The sequence below is a fragment of the Biomphalaria glabrata genome, chromosome 18, assembly GCF_947242115.1.
Source record: "Biomphalaria glabrata chromosome 18, xgBioGlab47.1, whole genome shotgun sequence".
Lineage (NCBI taxonomy): Eukaryota > Metazoa > Mollusca > Gastropoda > Planorbidae > Biomphalaria > Biomphalaria glabrata.
The window spans coordinates 21,671,170-21,692,173 of NC_074728.1; the positions used below are offsets into that span (position 1 = coordinate 21,671,170).

At 36.6% G+C, this 21,004-nt stretch overlaps 2 protein-coding genes across 3 annotated transcripts in view; one reads left to right on the forward strand and one right to left on the reverse strand.

Annotated features, from left to right (window-relative positions):
• Positions 1 to 16,318, reverse strand: part of LOC106050160 (uncharacterized) — a 61,364-nt gene extending 45,046 nt beyond the window's left edge. The window contains exons 1-7 of the mRNA XM_056017327.1: positions 16,093 to 16,318; positions 15,479 to 15,621; positions 14,701 to 14,798; positions 8,429 to 8,602; positions 4,863 to 4,973; positions 2,832 to 2,887; positions 482 to 586 (exon numbers count right to left, since the gene is read on the reverse strand). Of these exons, the coding sequence (XP_055873302.1) occupies positions 482 to 586; positions 2,832 to 2,887; positions 4,863 to 4,973; positions 8,429 to 8,602; positions 14,701 to 14,798; positions 15,479 to 15,621; positions 16,093 to 16,177 (772 nt within the window). The 5' untranslated portion in view covers positions 16,178 to 16,318. The remainder of the gene's footprint in view (positions 1 to 481; positions 587 to 2,831; positions 2,888 to 4,862; positions 4,974 to 8,428; positions 8,603 to 14,700; positions 14,799 to 15,478; positions 15,622 to 16,092) is intronic.
• A 3,002-nt stretch (positions 16,319 to 19,320) lies between these two features.
• LOC106056329 (uncharacterized) overlaps positions 19,321 to 21,004 on the forward strand; it is a 43,013-nt gene continuing 41,329 nt past the window's right edge. The window contains exon 1 of one of the 2 annotated variants that reach the window (XM_056016621.1): positions 19,321 to 19,412. The gene's annotated coding sequence lies outside the window, so the exon portion shown is untranslated. Of the gene's footprint in view, positions 19,425 to 21,004 lie in introns of both variants that reach the window. The other variant, XM_056016620.1, reaches the window with a different exon arrangement.

The window sequence follows — 21,004 nt, forward strand, 5'->3', positions numbered from 1 at the left end:
AAGAGCACACTGTTTTTCCTTGGTACAGTCTGCAAAAGAGCTCACAGCACAGCAGCAAAAAGCTGGCAAGAAGAAGTGCATTGACTTTATTTTCTTCAATCAAACGAGCCATAGGATATTGGTAGGCATATCGCCACAAAGAGAAAAAAATAGCATAACCCCCAGGTCGTTTCATGAAAATATAGTAAAAAATTGTTCCACTTTCAGACCTTGCGATCTATAGAGCAGATGATGTTAAGGCCAACGGTTAACAAGCAGGGTGTTATGTGGCCAGCAAAACGACCAAACGCCTTTGCTTTTCCTGACCTAAGCCAGGTACCCATTAGAGCTGGGTGCCCTAAACATCCCGAAATTCACACTTGCAGTCATCACCGTGATTCAGCACCCAGGACCACTAATTCGGAAGGCAAGTGCTCAACCACTCAGACACCGCGCACCACCCCACTTGAAAATATATATAAGATAATAAAATCAGCCCTACCTAAAGTCATATCTTTGATAACTCCGAAAGTGTTGCAATTTTCTATTCCACTCCAGCAATTTCCAGCGATAACTCCTATTGGATTTTGTGCGGTTATTTTCGTTCCTTGGGCGAAAAGGTTTTTATATATTAGAAAAACATTCAAATCAGCCACATCGTATTTCTTTTATTAAAAAATTAAAGCTTCAATATTTAAATCAGCTTCCAATTAAAATTACAGATTTATTCTTCGCTAGTGGTCTCTGTTTTTTCTATTAGAGATGGGAATATTGAAAAAAAATCATTGTACGAGTAAAGTTAATGATGTCCTTAAGAAGTGTTTCGAATTTCATCAAAATCTATCAAGTAGTTTAGGAGAAATTCCTAGTAAAGCACAATGACATGTGCAAAAACTAACGTTTTGAGAAAAATGAGTTTAAAGTATAAATTTTATTAAGATTTTGTCTTATAGACCTTACAAAAACATTTAAAAAACATGTTTTAGACACAGATTTAAGCAATAAAAATTATTGTAATGTAAAGATAAATGATTGATCTACTTAATTATGTTATTAGTTAAAAATCGAAATCCTAGACCTAAAACTCAATTTTCTTTAGGGATACCTCCCCTTAAAGCTTCAATATTTAAATCGGCTTCCAATTAAAACTACAGCTGTATTCTTCTCTAGTGGTTTCTGTTTTTCTATTAGAGATGGGAATCGAGCCCAAAGTTCGTGTTCGGTTCAATTCGGTCAGATTTAAGTTCGGGTTCAGTTAGATGACAAGTATAGCTCGGGTTCGGTTCGGTTCGGTCATAAGTGTGGTTCGAGTTCAGTTCGTTCGATTCGGGTTCGTTCGTTTCCCATTTCTATTTCTATTTGGTTTGTGAAAGCTGGACACTGTATGCTAAAGCAGAATGAAGAATCAAAGCCGTTGTGAGTAAATGCTAAAGAACACTGCTGGGTACAGTGGCGTATCTAGGGTGAGGATAATTTGAAAATCACCAAGGGCCCCACTTGAGGGGTCACCCAAATGAGTGTTTTTTACATTAAAAAAATATTACGCACAAAGGCAGGGGCCCCCAAAGTGGTCTAGTCCCTCACCCCCGCCCCAAAAGATGGAAAATTCCAATTACGACCCTGGCTGGGCATCAGATACTTGGAAAAGAAGACTAATAAGTTTGTACTTTTACAAGTCAACTCTGCTTGGCGAAAGTCAATATTTTGAAAATACGAAACCAAGTTCCGTCAAATCATAAGACATGACTCACAGTCAAAAGTCATATTTGAGGGTACAGTGGATGTACCACGAAGAAAGGGTCATCCAAAGAAACGCTGGCTGGACAACGTAAAAGAATGGACCGGCCTCTCTTTTGATACCCTTCTAGAAACAGCTGCTGACCAAAACAAGTGGAGGTATTTTGTTAAGGCCGAAGTTGGCCAACCTATGGCATATTTGTTAAAAGTGCTGCAATGCAAATGGTGCATTTCAACCCGAGAAATAATCAAGACAAAGAATGTCTGTTCGCAAATAATGAAAATAAGTTAAATAACTGTTATCTAGAAAAAAAAAAAAGGTTTCACAGCAATGTAATTGAGTAGCTTTTACAAAGCCCAGATTGACAGAAATGTTTATAAAACTAATCAGACCAAAACAACGAAGAACATGTTGATTAAATATAGTCGTTCGCTATTGGAGTTCGACATACGCTGAAAGCAAAATCTTAATCGACCACCGGCGGACAATGGTTATGCTTGCTCTGAGTGAGGCAAAAAAATTAGGTCAAAGCTTGGCTTGCGTAGCCACCGTAAATACTGCAGTCCTCATTTATCTTCGGACAGGTCTTCTTATTGTTATTATTATTAGTAGTAGTATTTTTATTATTACTATTTCCCCGAAGACATGCAAACACTGTAAACATTTTTAAGAAAATAGTTAGAGCCGTGTGATAACACCTTTAACAGGAAGGAGGTGCTAATATTATCTGATATTACGTCAGTGTTTGTTGTTTATGTTTTGTGTGAAAGCAAAGGATTGGAACAGACGTTACTTCAAAAAAGAAGGTGAATACGTCCTACGCGTCATGCATTTAGTCATGCATACTAACCAATGACTTAAATTCTGCCACTGGTTTTCCTGGCTAGCTCAGGCAACCCATTCCATGCTCTAATAGCGCTAGGGAAGAAGGAGTGTTTGTACAAATTTATCCTAGCATATGGGACGATGAGTGTGCGTTTATCTTTGTGTCTTTCAGAGTATTTTATTAAATTTTGTTTTTGTATTTGAAGATTATGGTTTAGTGTTTTATCCTTCTTAGTTCTAATTAGTCGATACACTCTCACAATGCTTAACAAGTTTCTGTAAGAATTACCAGTAAGATTGCCAGTGTAGCGTTCCGTGCAGAAGGAGATTGTAACTGCCCTCATACTGTATAAAAAAAAAGAATAAAAATTCTCTTTTAAAAAGAAAATACCTACTTTAAACAACTTATAGAGCGACTTTTTTTTCTTAATAAATAATGAATGTTAGATTACAAAACAGTGAAACTTTTTGTACTTCGATATCTCCTGCCCAACCCCCACCCCACCCTCGAGAAATAATTTCTGGTTAATCAATTGTATTGATCTAAAGCATTTTATAATATTCCAAATGATATAACGTTAGCTCTAGACATACAAGATGGGCGAAAACACTAATTGACGGGTTTTATTTTTTCAAGATACAAAATGAAAATCAATTAAAACTTGGCTGGAGATCTAGATCTAGATCTAGGATTTTAGGTCTAGCTCCAACATCGGTTTTGGAAGAACCAATCGCGTACTTAAAATGACGATCGTGTTCGGGAATTTCCGAATGTATGGTATTAATGATTGATGATTCAAAAGTTTAAACTAATTAATAATTAATGTTCAGGAACATTTCGTCACATCTAGCAAGTGCAGATTTAAAGGTCAATCATTGGAATTATTCAATAAAATAATAATAATGTTAAAAAAAAAATGGCCTGGTTATCCGTAGTGTACTGAAACAACGTTATAACAGTAAATTTAAAGGTGCTTCAATTTAATTGAAGTTTATAAGCTTTGCTTATATTTTTACGTAAATCTAATATACGATTACATCTAGACTATAGATTTACATCTAAATCAAAACTTTATTTAGATCAAGAGTTAAATTTAAATGTCCAAATATACCAAAAGTAGACATTCCACACCGGCCGAATAAAAAAAACCCTCCTCGTTACAGATTCGATACCCAAATTGATTTAAAATATTATTATTCTTTTTTTTTAGCGGCCCTCGAATGGGGAAAAGACGCTATTAGTTTTGTGCGAAATGTCTGTCCGTCTGTCCGTCCGTCCCGTTTAGATCTCGTAAACTAGAAAAGATATTGAAAATCCGACTTCACACTATTTTAGACCATTCAAAATTCTGATGCAACGGCTACTTTTTTTTTTCCTGAAATCGAAAAAATCTAATTTTTAAAATCAATTACGCAAGCAGTTTTTTAAAGAGAAAAAGCTAATTAGTATGCATTATATGTTAGACCTAATTTAAAACGAATACTAATCTTATAAACTTCAATTTTGTAAACATTTTTTTTTATACAGCGGAAATTTTTTTTTTTTTTTGAGGATTGGAATATGAGATTGAGCATTTTCAAAACAATTACCTTATTTTTTTCCAAACCGAGGGTCCCGGGTTCGAATCCTGGTGAAGACTGGGATTTTCAACTTCTGAGTACCCAGCTCTAATGGGTACCTGACATTAGTTGGGGAAAAGTAAATGCGGTTGGTCGTTGTGCTGGCTACATGACACCCTCGTTAACTGTAGGCCACAAAAACAGATGAACTTTACATCATCTGCCCTATAGACCACAAACTAGTTAGGCCAGGTTCACATCTAACTTTACATTCACTTTCACCTATCCTTTGATCTGCGGGACGGTTGGGGCACTACACAAGATCTGTTAACCTTCTTTCTCCATTCTTATCTCTCATTTGTCTTTGATATAATTTCATTCGGATGTTCTTTCTGAAAATATTGAAGCCTACCTGGGTGGACCACTGGTCGTGCGGTTTGCGCGCTGGACTGTCGTTCGGATTTATCGACGGTCGAAGGTTCAAACCCTGCCTGCTCCCATCCCCCGTCGTCCTGCGGGAGGTTTGGACTAGGAAGTAGACTATCTTCAACTCTGAAGGATTATCCGAATTATGTAAAACATTTTACTTCGGGGGCCGATTTTGAGTTTGTGTTTCCACACTGTCTTTTATAACCTTGTTATATTTTATGTTAGTTTATTCAAAGTTTAGTAATGTAGATATTGTGTTCTTTTTTCTTAAATTTAAAATGTTTATCTTATTTAAATTATTTTTGTTATGTTTTTCGTATTTACTAGATACCTGTAGAGTTGTACTGAGCCGTTGTTGGGATGGCTGCAAGGGGCAGAGCACTTCAATTCTACCCAGGCTTCCTGAGCTTCGATAGTCATTATGTGAAGGGAAGGATGTTGGCTGCGTACATAAATATCATCGTATTAGTCTTAAGTAGAAATGTGCGGGAGATAGCTCTTGAATTATTTTTTTTAACTTTACAATTATCTCCCTTTTACGTATTCTTTTTCTATCTTTCTTCATTCACTATATTTCTCATTCATCATCATCTTCATCATTTGAGTGATGGTTTGAGAGGCTCAGATTCACAGCAAAAGCCCTGTACAGAAAGCCGTGCTGTTTTTCGTACTGAATACAGGTCACCATATAGATAAAGAATATTTGGTTTCCCAGACCTGTCGAGACGGAGATCAGCAAGTTTGGGGCAGTCAAACAGAATATAAGACACGGTTTCCTCTTCTTCCCCGCAACGAGGGCATCGTGAATCAAAATTTGGCCAAAGCAGTAAGAAATATGAGCCAACAGGACAGTGGCCTATCCTGCACTGTGCCATATAGCTTGCACAGGCCTGGACAACCTCCACCACGGGGAAGTGCGGTCAGGGCGCCTCATGCGCTCCCAGACTGGGCGTCCTTTTTGGGAATTGTCCCATCATTCAAACCACTTTTCCATTTCTGTTTTTCCATTTTCTTTTTTTGTGGATTAACTCTTTATCTCCTAACTGACGATACCAGCGTTGATTCCACCAGAATCTGGTAAATAATTACGGAGAGAAAGAGTTAGACCCTGCCCATAGAGTGGCTGAATTAACCAGTCTTTGATCAATTTATAGTCCAATGTTAATGTCTGGACTGTTTTCACTGCTCGCTGTAAAGGAGCAACCCAAAAACTCCTTCCACTGGAGGATTCCATATTTCACTTTCACTCCGTTTTTCTAAAAAAAAAAAAATAATAATCTCTTTCTTCCGTTGTCTCAAGATCTAGTTCATCCATTTCTTAATATTATTTATTTCCTTCTTTTTTATTACATTCGTATTGATCTTACCTTATTTATATCATCATTTCTCTTCTATATTTATTGCCTATTTTTCTACCGTTCCCACTTACGGTAAATCTACATAGAAGCAGCTTTTGGTTTATATGTTGATCGATACCTTTTTAATCTGACATGAGCTATTTTAATACATACTGAGAGTACTTGTAGTGAAGGTAACATTATTTATTGAAGGTATATTTTTTTAATTGATAGTCACTTCTTTTTTAGCGGCCCCCGAAAGGGGAAAAGACGCTATTAGTTTTGTGCGAAATGTCTGTCCGTCCGTCCCGTTTAGATCTCTTAAACTAGAAAAGAAATTGAAAATCCGACATCACAATATATTAGACCATTCAAAGTTCTGATGCAACGGCTACTTTTTTTTTCTAAAAGCGAAAAATCTAATTTTTAAAATCAGTTATGCAAGCAGTTTTTTAAAGAGAAAAAGCTAATTAGTATGCATTACAAGTTAGACCTAATTTAAAATAAATAGTAATCTTAAAAATATCATTTTTCTGAACACCTTTTTATTGCGGAGTTTTGTATTTTAATTTTTATTTTTTGAAGATTCGAATAAGAGATTGAGCCTTTCAAAACAATTAGAGTTAGGCCAGGGGAGGCGCGGTGACTGAGCGGTAAACCGCTTGGCTTCCGAACCTGGGGTCCCGGGTTCGAATCCTGGTGAAGACTGGGATTTTCAACTTTGGAATCTTTGGGCGCCTCTGAGTCCACTCAGCTCTAAATGGGTACCTGACATTAGTTGGGGAAAAGTAAAGGCGGTTGGTCGTTGTGCTGGCTACATGACACCCTCGCTAACCGTAGGCCACAAAAACAGATGAACTTTACATCATCTGCCCTATAGACCACAAGGTCTAAAGGGGGAACTAGTTAGGCCAGGTTCACATCTAGCTTTACATTCACTTACACCTATCCTTTGATCTGCGGGACCGTTGGGGCACTACACAAGATCTGTTAACCTTCTTTCTCCATTCGTATCTCTCATTATATATGATATAATTCATTTGGATGTTCTTTCTGAAAATATTGAAGCCTGCCTTGGTGGAACTCTTCGGGGGCCGATTTTGAGTTTGTGTTTCCACACAAACTGTCTTTTGTAACCTTGATAATTTTTAAAATTGTTAATAAATGTTTCAGATCACATCTCCGTTTTTGAATAATTAGTATTATGGTACTATAAGTAACTGTCCGTCTTTTGCTTTGTAATACCATTGCGGGATGAAACGTTTCTATGGAAAAGATCTAATCACGTCGTTAAGAAAATTTAATTAATAATGCACCGTCATATTCTAGTCCATGTTATTGAAGGAAATATATTTATTATGGAACATCCCATGAACGCGAACTGAAGAAAGTTAAGGAAGGGAGACAAATGGAAACTTTTTATTACTTCAAAAAAAAATATTTTTTTGTTAGAGGAGTTATCTCCTCCATCTATTATATAAATCCAAAATTAGGGCGTATTTATGTATGTATGCCCCGCATAGAAATCAAAACCGTTTGACAAATCGTAATAAAATTTGGCATAAGTGTTCCTCGGATCAGGGCAGAGACCATAGTTTACGTTTACTAAAATAAATTTCAAAATACCTAAATTCATCTGTATTAAAAATCGAATCATTGTAATAAATAGGCAATATGGGTAAACTCATTTTCATACTCTTACTTTTATTCTCGTGGCTAAAGTAAACAATTGTAAGTAAACATTCGACATGTCTCACATAGACTAGATCTAAATCCAATGCACTAGATCAATAATATCCCAAGGACCGCGGGTATTATCCTGCTAGTATATATATATATATATATATATATATATATATATATATATATATATATATATATATATATATATATATATATATATATATATATATAAGATCGAGCTCTTGAAAAGTGGGCAACTGTCGTTTCGTTTTCTTGCTTAGTTTTTCCCAAGTACATGATAAGTAATAACCAGGCTAAATAGTGTTGGTTTGTTTATTCGACTTCTTCTATTGAGAGAATTAGTTGTCGAAAAGTGAAAAATAAAACGGTTAGGACTTTGACTCATACACATATACCAACAACATAATATTAATACTTTTATCCAGGGCATGCTACCCTGCCTCATAGTGGCGCCCGGGTGGAAACGAACGTAGGAGGAAAAATTAGACTAAAGGGTAGCAAAACAAGACTCCCTTGGGGGGTGCGAGAGCATCCTCATTGCACTGTGCGGAGTTGTAAAAAAAGCTCCCACAACCTTGTCGCAATCCAGGCGCCTTTCCTCAAGGGGCCGTTACATAAATGGCTTGTCCTGCACGGTTAGCCTGGTATAGAAATGGAAAATGGCAGGGGTCCCTGTGCACGCGGTGTCTGGTTGCGAGTCTGACACCCCGCCAGACAGAACAGTGTACACTGTTCTCATTCAGAAGAAGAATACTTTTTTAATTCCTAAATTTCTAAATAGCAGCGTGTTTATATATGTGTATGTGTGTGTGTGTGTGTGTGTTTGTGTGTAGATCAAAAAAGCTTACACATTTACTTTAGTGTAACGATGACGTAGCTTCTGCCCCACGACTCCATAGGCAAAGCTTGAAAAGAAGCCGTGCTGGTTTCATCAGCATAATCGACCACAAAGACTGATAAAAATATGGGGTATCTGCTTGTGATTATAAAAGGTTCAACCCACCATGACAATACACGGCTTTTTTCCTTGCTGAAAATTCGCAAAAAAAAATTAAATAATTAAAATGATTTAAAAATTATGTATACATAAAAAATTGACAATATGTGTGTTGTAACTTGCAACGTTTAAGTAAGAGAGAGAGGGAGAGAAAAGGAGGGGGAAATAATAAGTAGAGAATTTAAGAAAAAAATAATAATTACGTCCTACGCGTCATACATCTAGTCATGCATGTTAACCAGTGACCTAAATTCTGCCTGGTTTTCGTGGCTAGCTCAGGCAACCCATTCCATGCTCTAATAGCACTAAGGAAGAAGGAGTATTTGTACACATTTGTCCTAGCATATGGTGAGAAACTTATGCCAGTATTTTTGTGTCTTTCTGAGTATTTTATAAAATTTTGTTTTTGTATTTAAAGATTATGGTTCAGTATTTTATGTATAATTGCTACTTTACTTTTGTCTTTTCTCTTAAAGGCTTTCTAAATTTAGTGATTTTACTAATTTACTAAAGGTGTTACTCTAGTCAAATGTGAATATTCGTTAGTTATGAGTCTCATTGCTTTATTGAGAGTAAGACACCAGTCCATGTCATTTTCAATAACAAACATATCTCCCCTGAGGTTTTCCATTTAAAAGTTGTGTACTTTTTTTTTTTTTTAAATCTGCTTGCATAGATAATTTTTAAAATTAAATGGTTCACTTTTCGGAAAAGAAAAAAAATAGCCGTTGGATCAGAACTTTGAATGATCTAAAATATCATGATGTCTGATTTTCTCTTCTAGTTTCTGAGATGTATACGGAACGGACGGATGGACAGACAAGCCACACAAAACTAACAGCGTCTTTTCCCCTTTCGGGGACCGCTAAAAATAGCTGTGGACCTAAGACTTTTCTTTGAGTTTAATTGTATTAATGTTGATTTAGAGCCTTTTATTATTACAGTTTGTTTTCTCCCTATCATAAAATCCTTAATCCACTGATGCAATGGACCATCAATGACAAGAAACTATTTCTTTTGAAGCAAACTATGGTGGTGAACTTTGTCAAAAAGCCTTGTTTAGGGTGAGCTTCTCATTTGTGATCTCCAATTATAATATTTTTATATGTTCTATGAGTCTGTCACTATATCTAGTTTTAAAATTGAAGCTGAGTTTTGAGTTCATTTTGTTTATAGGGTGCCAGTGTTGGAGTGTATTACTGAGCTCGATTCTTTGCCAGTGTTGGAATGTATTACTGAACTCGATTCTTTGCCAGTGTTGGAATGTATTACTGAACTCGATTCTTTGCCAGTGTTGGAATGTATAAATGAACTCGATTCTTTGCCAGTGTTGGAATGTATTACTGAACTCGATTCTTTAACAGTGTTGGAATGTATTACTGAACTCGATTCTTTGCCAGTTTTGGAATGTATTACTGAACTCGATTCTTTGCCAGTGTTGGAATGTATAAATGAACTCGATTCTTTGTCAGTGTTGGAATGTATTACTGAACTCGATTCTTTGCCAGTGTTGGAATATATTACTGAACTCGATTCTTTGCCAGTGTTGGAATATATTACTGAGCTCGATTCTTTGCCAGTGTTGGAATGTATAAATGAACTCGATTCTTTGCCAGTGTTGGAATGTATTACTGAACTCGATTCTTTGCCAGTGTTGGAATGTATAAATGAACTCGATTCTTTGCCAGTGTTGGAATGTATTACTGAACTCGATTCTTTGCCAGTGTTGGAATGTATAAATGAACTCGATTCTTTGCCAGTGTTGGAATGTATAAATGAACTCGATTCTTTGCCAGTGTTGGAATGTATTACTGAACTCGATTCTTTGCCAGTGTTGGAATGTATTACTGAACTCGATTCTTTGCCAGTGTTGGAATGTATTACTGAACTCGATTCTTTGCCAGTGTTGGAATGTATTACTGAACTCGATTCTTTGCCAGTGTTGGAATGTATCACTGAGCTCGATTCTTTGCCAGTGTTGGAATATATTACTGAGCTCGATTCTTTGCCAGTGTTGGAATGTATTACTGAACTCGATTCTTTGCCAGTGTTGGAATGTATTACTGAACTCGATTCTTTGCCAGTGTTGGAATGTATTACTGAACTCGATTCTTTGCCAGTGTTGGAATGTATTACTGAACTCGATTCTTTGCCAGTGTTGGAATGTATAAATGAACTCGATTCTTTGCCAGTGTTGGAATGTATTACTGAACTCGATTCTTTGCCAGTGTTGGAATGTATAAATGAACTCGATTCTTTCCCAGTGTTGGAATGTATTACTGAACTCGATTCTTTGCCAGTGTTGGAATGTATAAATGAACTCGATTCTTTCCCAGTGTTGGAATGTATTACTGAACTCGATTCTTTGCCAGTGTTGGAATGTATAAATGAACTCGATTCTTTCCCAGTGTTGGAATGTATTACTGAACTCGATTCTTTGCCAGTGTTGGAATGTATTACTGAACTCGATTCTTTGCCAGTGTTGGAATATATTACTGAACTCGATTCTTTGCCAGTGTTGGAATGTATAAATGAACTCGATTCTTTGCCAGTGTTGGAATGTATTACTGAACTCGATTCTTTGGCAGTGTTGGAATGTATAAATGAACTCGATTCTTTCCCAGTGTTGGAATGTATTACTGAACTCGATTCTTTGCCAGTGTTGGAATGTATAAATGAACTCGATTCTTTGCCAGTGTTGGAATGTATTACTGAACTCGATTCTTTGCCAGTGTTGGAATGTATTACTGAACTCGATTCTTTGCCAGTTTTGGAATGTATTACTGAACTCGATTCTTTGCCAGTGTTGGAATGTATAAATGAACTCGATTCTTTGCCAATGTTGGAGTGTTTTACTGTACTCGATTCTTTGCCAGTGTTGTGATCTTCTAAGAAGTATCTACTACAGTCTTTAGTGTCTTTGTCAGATTGTTGATAATTGACGACGTGAGTGCTAGTGGTCGTTACACAAGAGTTAGTGTCTGTTGGGGAATCAGTTGTATTCTAACTCTAACATTGCCGATGGTTTCTGTATTGTGAATTAATCGGTCAGCGTCTGGTTTACTATAAAATATGGTGACAAATTTGTAGTAGCAAGGTGCTATGCTTGATTATTCATAAATATATATACCATTATCTATTCATCATTCTCATTGTATATATACATATTTCAGTATCAAAGAACTAATACGAAATACTAGCTATTTAAATTCATCCACATAGCTGGTTACTCTGTGTACAATGTGTGAGAATGATGTTTTTCTCAGGTTGAACCTCGATACCTTAACGTTTGTTCAGCTACTGAACAGCTTAAACAGCTCCTAAACCTGCACTAAGAGAGAGAGAGAGAGAGAGAGAGATCAGCTACTGAACAGCTTAAACAGCTCCTAAACCTGCACTAAGAGAGAGAGAGAGAGAGAGAGATCAGCTACTGAACAGCTTAAACAGCTCCTAAACCTGCACTAAGAGAGAGAGAGAGAGAGATCAGCTACTGAACAGCTTAAACAGCTCCTAAACCTGCACTAAGAGAGAGAGAGAGAGAGAGAGATCGAGATCAGCTATTGAACAGCTTAAACAGCTCCTAAACCTGCACTAAGAGAGAGAGAGAGAGATCAGCTATTGAACAGCTTAAACAGCTCCTAAACCTGCACTAAGAGAGAGAGAGAGAGAGAGAGAGAGAAAGAGAGATCAGCTATTGAACAGCTTAAACAGCTCCTAAACCTGCACTAAGAGAGAGAGAGAGAGAGATCAGCTATTGAACAGCTTAAACAGCTCCTAAACCTGCACTATGAGAGAGAGAGAGAGAGAGAGATCAGCTATTGAACAGCTTAAACAACTCCTAAACCTGCACTAAGAGAGAGAGAGAGAGATCAGCTATTGAACAGCTTAAACAGCTCCTAAACCTGCACTAAGAGAGAGAGAGAGAGAGATCAGCTATTCAACAGCTTAAACAACTCCTAAACCTGCACTAAGAGAGAGAGAGAGAGAGAGAGAGAGAGAGAGAGAGAAAGAGAGAGAGATCAGCTACTGAACAGCTTAAACAGCTCCTAAACCTGCACTAAGAGAGAGAGAGAGAGAGAGAGATCGAGATCAGCTATTGAACAGCTTAAACAGCTCCTAAACCTGCACTAAGAGAGAGAGAGAGAGATCAGCTATTGAACAGCTTAAACAGCTCCTAAACCTGCACTAAGAGAGAGAGAGAGAGAGAGAGAGAGAAAGAGAGATCAGCTATTGAACAGCTTAAACAGCTCCTAAACCTGCACTAAGAGAGAGAGAGAGAGAGAGATCAGCTATTGAACAGCTTAAACAGCTCCTAAACCTGCACTATGAGAGAGAGAGAGAGAGAGAGATCAGCTATTGAACAGCTTAAACAACTCCTAAACCTGCACTAAGAGAGAGAGAGAGAGATCAGCTATTGAACAGCTTAAACAGCTCCTAAACCTGCACTAAGAGAGAGAGAGAGAGAGATCAGCTATTCAACAGCTTAAACAACTCCTAAACCTGCACTAAGAGAGAGAGAGAGAGAGAGAGAGAGAGAGAAAGAGAGAGAGATCAGCTACTGAACAGCTTAAACAGCTCCTAAACCTGCACTAAGAGAGAGAGAGAGAGAGAGAGATCGAGATCAGCTATTGAACAGCTTAAACAGCTCCTAAACCTGCACTAAGAGAGAGAGAGAGAGATCAGCTATTGAACAGCTTAAACAACTCCTAAACCTGCACTAAGAGAGAGAGAGAGAGAGAGAGAAAGAGAGATCAGCTATTGAACAGCTTAAACAGCTCCTAAACCTGCACTAAGAGAGAGAGAGAGAGAGATCAGCTATTGAACAGCTTAAACAGCTCCTAAACCTGCACTATGAGAGAGAGAGAGAGAGAGATCAGCTATTGAACAGCTTAAACAACTCCTAAACCTGCACTAAGAGAGAGAGAGAGAGAGAGATCAGCTATTGAACAGCTTAAACAGCTCCTAAACCTGCACTAAGAGAGAGAGAGAGAGAGAGAGAGAGATCAGCTATTGAACAGCTTAAACAACTCCTAAACCTGCACTAAGAGAGAGAGAGAGAGAGAGAGAGAGAGAAAGAGAGAGAGATCAGCTACTGAACAGCTTAAACAGCTCCTAAACCTGCACTAAGAGAGAGAGAGAGAGATCAGCTACTGAACAGCTTAAACAGCTCCTAAACCTGTACTAAGAGAGAGAGAGAGAGAGAGAGAGAGAGATCAGCTATTGAACAGCTTAAACAGCTCCTAAACCTGCACTATGAGAGAGAGAGAGAGAGATCAGCTATTGAACAGCTTAAACAGCTCCTAAACCTGCACTAAGAGAGAGAGAGAGAGAGAGAGAGATCAGCTATTGAACAGCTTAAACAACTCCTAAACCTGCACTAAGAGAGAGAGAGAGAGAGAGAGAGAGAGAAAGAGAGAGAGATCAGCTACTGAACAGCTTAAACAGCTCCTAAACCTGCACTAAGAGAGAGAGAGAGAGATCAGCTACTGAACAGCTTAAACAGCTCCTAAACCTGTACTAAGAGAGAGAGAGAGAGAGAGAGAGAGATCAGCTATTGAACAGCTTAAACAGCTCCTAAACCTGCACTAAGAGAGAGAGAGAGAGAGAGATCAGCTATTGAACAGCTTAAACAGCTCCTAAACCTGCACTAAGAGAGAGAGAGAGAGAGAGAGATCAGCTATTGAACAGCTTAAACAGCTCCTAAACCTGTACTATGAGAGAGAGAGAGATCAGCTATTGAACAGCTTAAACAGCTCCTAAACCTGTACTAAGACGAAGGCAAACACTGGAGAGTAAGACTCAATAAAAGATGGAGGAGAAACGGAGAGAGAGACAGAGCTAAAACAAAAGTTAACATTTAACATTAATTTGTTGGCGAACAGAAAGCTTACACAAAAATTTTCTTCACGAAGAGAAAGAAAAAAAAGAGAATAAAGATGGAGACCCCCTCCCTTCCCGTTTAGAATACTCACAAGTCCTCAGGTTAGGGGAGATATATTAGAAAAAATAGAAAGAGTGAGGAAAAAAAAAAGGAAGAAGGAGGGACAGTGGAAAGGCGAGTGAGAGAAAGGGAGGTAATCGTGAAATAATTAACAAATACACTTTCAAAGGGAGAAAACTTGTTTACTCACATGTTATACCCATATAATTTTAGACTTTCAGTTTGTAGATAACTATGACTCCCGATATACGCAACATCTATCCGTTTACCATCGTAAGATACTTCTACCTAGAGGAGATACACATACATATATATTTATATTACAACACACACACACACACACACACACACATATATATATATATATACACCTTTGCCAGTGTTAGAGTGTATTACTAAACCCGATTCTTTGCCAGTGTCGGAATACATATATTGACCGCGGCTCGCGGGTCTTAATTTGCATATCACTGTCGATATGGTCAACAGAGAGTGTTTCGTAAACAACTAAATGAAATAATAATGTTACTGGTAAAGCCAATGCGTGAATGTAAAAAAATAGTAGTATAGTAATATACTTTATTCTGTATGTTCATGTGTTAAAGTATAAAGTAGATCTGTGATCTTTAAATTGGATAGAGATAGATAGATAGATAGATAGATAGATAGATAAATAGATAGATAGATAGACAGATTAGCTTACTTTTTTGTTCTTTTACTGTTGATGTGACACACAGACAGACAGACAGACATATAGATACATAGATAAATAGTTAGTTAGTTAGACAGATAGATCGATAGATAGATAGATCGATAGATAGATGGACAGATAGATAGATAGATAGATAGATAGATAGATAGATAGATAGATAGATAGATAGATAGATGGATACATAGATACATAGATACATAGATACATAGATGGATACATAGATACATAGATACACAGATACATAGATAGATTAGCTTACTTTATTTTCAATTTTTCTATTTACCGTTGATGTCATACACAGGCTTATGAATGAGCTTCTCTGTAGGTAGGGCATGTTCGGAATCAATATTAAAAACGTGGTACCATTATGACGAATCTGTAGTCCACTATCACCTGTATCACCTTTTGAAAGGAACCATGCCAAAAATATATGTATATACTATGTATATGTATAGCTATAGTTGAACAAGGATAGGTTTTAGCTTCAATGGACCTCATTCACCAATCGTAAACAAACAACATTTAGCCACGTGGTGCTCTATCTCTTCTATATCATTTACGATCTCATGTATATAAGTATAAACTTTGTCACATATAAATTATGAGTGCGTCTGGTGTGAATGTACACTTTGGTTTCTTATAGTTATAATGTTTTTTGTTTGGTGTAATGCACAAATTGTAAGACAAATTTCCTTACGGATAATAAAGATTATTATTATTATTATTATTATTATGTTTAATTCATGATGGTTGTCACATGACCGTTTTTCCCGTTGTTTTATCAATAAGATCACGTGACTAAATGTTGTTTGTTTACGATTGGTGAATGAGGTCCATTTAGATTCAACTTCCAGACCTTTGGCTAATACTTACCAAACTTTACAAGAAATAAAAGAGACCATGCGAATATTAAATAACACATCTGGTTGGGTAATGACCGGCCTAGCTTTGGCAACATTGTCAGACAATTCTGTATAAAAATCGACCAGTAATTAGATCTACATAGATTGAACCAACTTCTAGTCTAAACCAATTGATTATTCTACAAATGCTATGATCAAAAAGATCTAGATCTATTGTGCAGACAAAAAATTATGGACACAAAATAAAATACAACTAAGATTAGTTTTTAGAGAGTGACTTCCTCTTTAAATGTGCAATTAGAAGATTCTGGGTTCTAGGATATGTGTGTATTCGTAATCAATGTTTGTCTGGCTGTTGCTTGTCTGTTCGGATAGACAGAATGAAAAAGGGATAAATAGAGAGCTAAGCTGGTGTGGAGGGCTTCTAACATATATGAAAGTAGGACAGGCCTTGCAAATTGCGGGCCCAATTTTATAGATACTTCCGAAGCCCATCTAGAAAATGTTTTTTTTGACATTAACACCAAGCAGTATAATTTACATCGATATATCAAAATTTATATAATAATGGAAATGTCATTGATTCCTAAGATTAAGGATTCGTGCAAAGTGCAAGTGATTCACATGACGATGTAGACCCAGCTGAGACCTGTATATTTTCCCGCATCTTACGCAAACAAAGCTGTTGTCCGCTGGTGGGCTATTTAAGCTTTCTTTCCGTCTTCTGAACATGTCATCAATAATGGCTTTTCTTTGAGTCTCAAATGTTAGTCCCGCAGCATTAGTGAGAGCTCTACAACAGACTTTTTCAGAGGCCATCTGTTGCCAGCTACTTTCCTCTATGCCAGTGAGGGCAAGATGGCTCCTGAGTTGATCTTTATAGCGCTTACGGGGGAAACCTCTGTTACGCCGTCTTCCTTTAATCTCGCCAAAGATGAATGCCTTTGCGGTCGTCTCCCATGCGGGATAAGTGTCTGACCCAGCCCAGCTGTCGAATGGTGATTAGTGCTTCTATAAGGTCCACACCTGCCGCCGGCAGAACATAGTTATTTCTAATGTTGTTTTTCGCAGCAAATGCCCATAATGAAAGGAAGGCCCCTTTGATGGAGGCGTTTGGGGAGCCTTAAATGCCTTTGTTAGAGCACCCAGGTTTAGATCCATTTAAAAGTGTGGTGAGAACCACTGCTTTATAATTATTGAATTTTACATCATTTGTCCTATAGACCGAAAGGTCTGAAATAGGAAACTTTACTTACCTTGTGTTTTATGTTTTCAAGATTGATGCGTTTTATTTGAATGTTTTAGTCCAGAGAGTTTTTTTTTTTTTTAACGGTTACTCTTTTTTTTTTAATTTAATTAACCACCTTTCAGCACGACACATACACATACACTAGAAGGACACAAACACTCCTAGTTTGTTCTCTACTTGGAACCCAAATACGTATCTGAAAGCCACCTTAAATGACGCCTGTGTTGACCCCCCCCCCATCTGAGGATAACAGCTTTGCCGGCATTTGATGTGACCAACTATGCAGGTTTGTAAAGTCATGTTAACATTGAAGTCATCTATTATCTTCGTAACGGGGCATGGCATTATTATTATTCTTATTATGTTAGAAAAGAACGATAATTCTTTCTCTGACGAAGCCAGGGTCGACTTCCGTTCAAGGGAAACAATATGCATCGTAGTCCGTTTATCAGTTTCTAGTGATGGGAACTAAACTAACTTTTAAAAGTTAAACTAAAACTAGTTTTCAACTAAAAATAAAGTAGTTAAACCAAAAGTGTATCATGAATTTCAAAATATAGTTAAACTTAACTAAAAGAAATTAATTAAACAAATGCAAACTTTTCATTACTTTTTGGGGGGGGGGGGGCGGGGTTGAACTAGAAATATTTATCTATAATAAAATCAGTAATAAGGAATATGTTTCTTACATAAACGTCAATGTACAATAAAATTTAAAAAAAAAGATGTCTAAATAAATATGTGTGCATGTATTTTTGCTTTCAATTAAAACCTTTAGAAAAGAATGGTACTCTTTTTTTTAAAATTATATTAACTTATTATATAACGGAAAATTTTAATTACTTATACCGGTAAAGTTTAGATTCTCATTACATAACATACTATCAGAGTTTAAAAATTAGATCTAGTAACTAATAAAATAGAAACAAAATTGTTGGAGTTTTAAGAAATATTTTACCGGTATAACTATTTCATAGTGTAAAATACATGCTTGACTAACCATGCCGATGTGCTATTTTTTTTTTGTCTAACCACTAAAAATACAAACTAACACTATTGCATAACCGTTAAACGCGCACGGGAAAAAAAAAACCCAGGGTGGTCTTGTCATTATGGACTGCACACTCAGTACACTATATAGGCCTACATGTGTACGTCTATCTGGCCAGGTTGTTAAAATCAGTCGGACACACAGTCTATTTACTTTTTGGGCTGGGAGGGTGTGTAACTCTTTTAGTGTAAAGACTAGCCATGCCTCGTCTGACCACTCCACATTAAGCGAACACTATTGTATAACGCGCAATGAAAAAAATGCAGGGCAGTCTTGTAGTATCATCGACTACACACGTACAGTACACTAGGCCTACATGTGTATGTCTAGCTGACCAGGTTGTTAAAATCAGTTGGAAGTTTTCTAAAATAACAGTAGACCCCAATGTTATATCAACAAAGGAGATAATATCAACTGACCTTCAAGGCCCTTTACATTCGTAGGAACATTCTTGTTGCCTGTCAGAGTGAGGTACTGCTGCAGACCTGCCACATCACCATTTCCTTTCAAAATTTGCTTGGCTTGGCTACCTAGGTTCGACACCGGACTCGTGCAGATTTACTGGGCTCCTAAATGGAGCATGGAAAAAAAAGACATTGTCCCAGATACCCCTCTCCCCACTTGTCTCACAAATGAGATTGGACAATAGCGCTCTGAGCATGCTATACATATTATCATCAATACGCATACGTATTATCAACAATAAGCATACGTGTTATCAACAATTTGCATACGAATTATCAACAATACGCATGAAAGTAGCGCTATATAGACGCTATAATTTATATTTATTTATTTTTGGGAAAATATGTACAACCAGAATTACCATATATAAAAACTTTAACAGGAAATCACTCTATGGAAATTTAATTTCGCCTATTTGTTTCACTAACCTCTTTGTTAGTGCTAATTTTTTAAGACTTTGCTTATAAATATGACACATCTTCGATTCAGAAGATTGGTTCATAATATTGAGCTTTGATCAACGTAATCAACAACCACTAGATCTAATCGAAGCTTTGGATCGAAGGTAGAATTAAATGTATGTATTTGCGCATTAAGATACTGACAGTCCAAATCTAGATTTTAAATTTGACTTCATTTTTTAAAAAATGGAATGTGTTTTTAAATAAATTAGATCTAGATCTATATAGTCAATAGTCGAAATAGATATAATATAGATCTATATTAGTATATAGCGTAAGTATATATCGTATGCATAATTTTCTCTATTTATACAGTGAATAAAGGTGGCCTAAATTTAAAAAATCAAGATCTATATTTAGATCTGAATCTCGAAAAAGATAATATGTCCTATGCATTATCCGTATGTTAATGAAACTGAATGAAATATGATATATAACATGGATCGTATGTGTCTTAATAACAAACACACATAACAAATACAGATAACAAATACCCAACTCTAATGATTACCTGACTTAAGTGGGGGGGGAAATAAAAAGCGGTTGGTCGTTGCGCTGACCACATGACACCCTGCTCTTTAAATGCTGGCCAAAGAATCACACGCCTTTAACTTTTAACATCATCTGCCCTAAATCCTTACGCAAATAAAATCTACAATTTAGGAGCTGCAACTTAATAACAATCGAAATAGAAACAAAATGGAAACCCTGCTGGACCTAAAATAAAACATATAAATATAGATAGATATAGCTCCTCCTTTGTGATTGAAGATATACACAGTATATAGTACGAAAAAACCTTATCCTAGATACCCCCTCCCCCCACCCCAACTGGTCCACAAATGAGATTGGACCAAAGCGCTCTGATCATGCTATAAGCATGAAAGTAGCGCTATATAAAAGCCATAATTTATTTATTTTATTTATTGTCGTCCGCGGTCTTAGTTAGAGGAGACGACTCAAGAACGAAAGACTTGAGTGTTATTGTAGTTGGTCAGATTGTGTTCAGTGTGGAGAGGACGTTTTTGATAGTTTACTTTTCACCTGACAGTGGACGGTCGTTGACATGTAGCACCAAACTGCTGGTATACAGGTAAACCATTTAGGCGTATTATAGCGTAACTTATAAGGATTGAATAACTTTATCTATGAACAAAACCTAATAGAACTTTGATTACAGTGTAGACAAATTCAAATAAAAAGAAAATCAATGTAGTAGACTATAGTAGTAATATAAAAATGGTATTTCGACCAAAAATCTAACTGATAAGAATAACACATCTTTTCAGTATCACGTTCTGGAGTCGTCGGTCGTAACTAACACCGCTGACGACAATGATTGCATAATTCACAACCAATGGATCAGGGCCGGCCCTAACAATGCGAAATGAATTGCGCGGGGCCCAGTAAGGGTAGGGATAAGGATAATAAGTAAAAATTAACATTTCGTATTGGAAAATAAATTCGCTTGCATGTTCCATGTTTATTAAATGAAAGCTGACAATGTCTTTTTTTTTTTTAATTGAGATTAAGATTGGCGTTTATCAAATTGAATGACACCCTAAATGACGTTTTTTCTTAAAGAGATTTTTATGTGTTCTCATGAAATTTTAATAGTTTCAGATTTCCAGCACTATTTTTGTATATTTTTTAAAGTTGTAGTAGACTATAGTAGTAATATAAAATGGTATTTCGA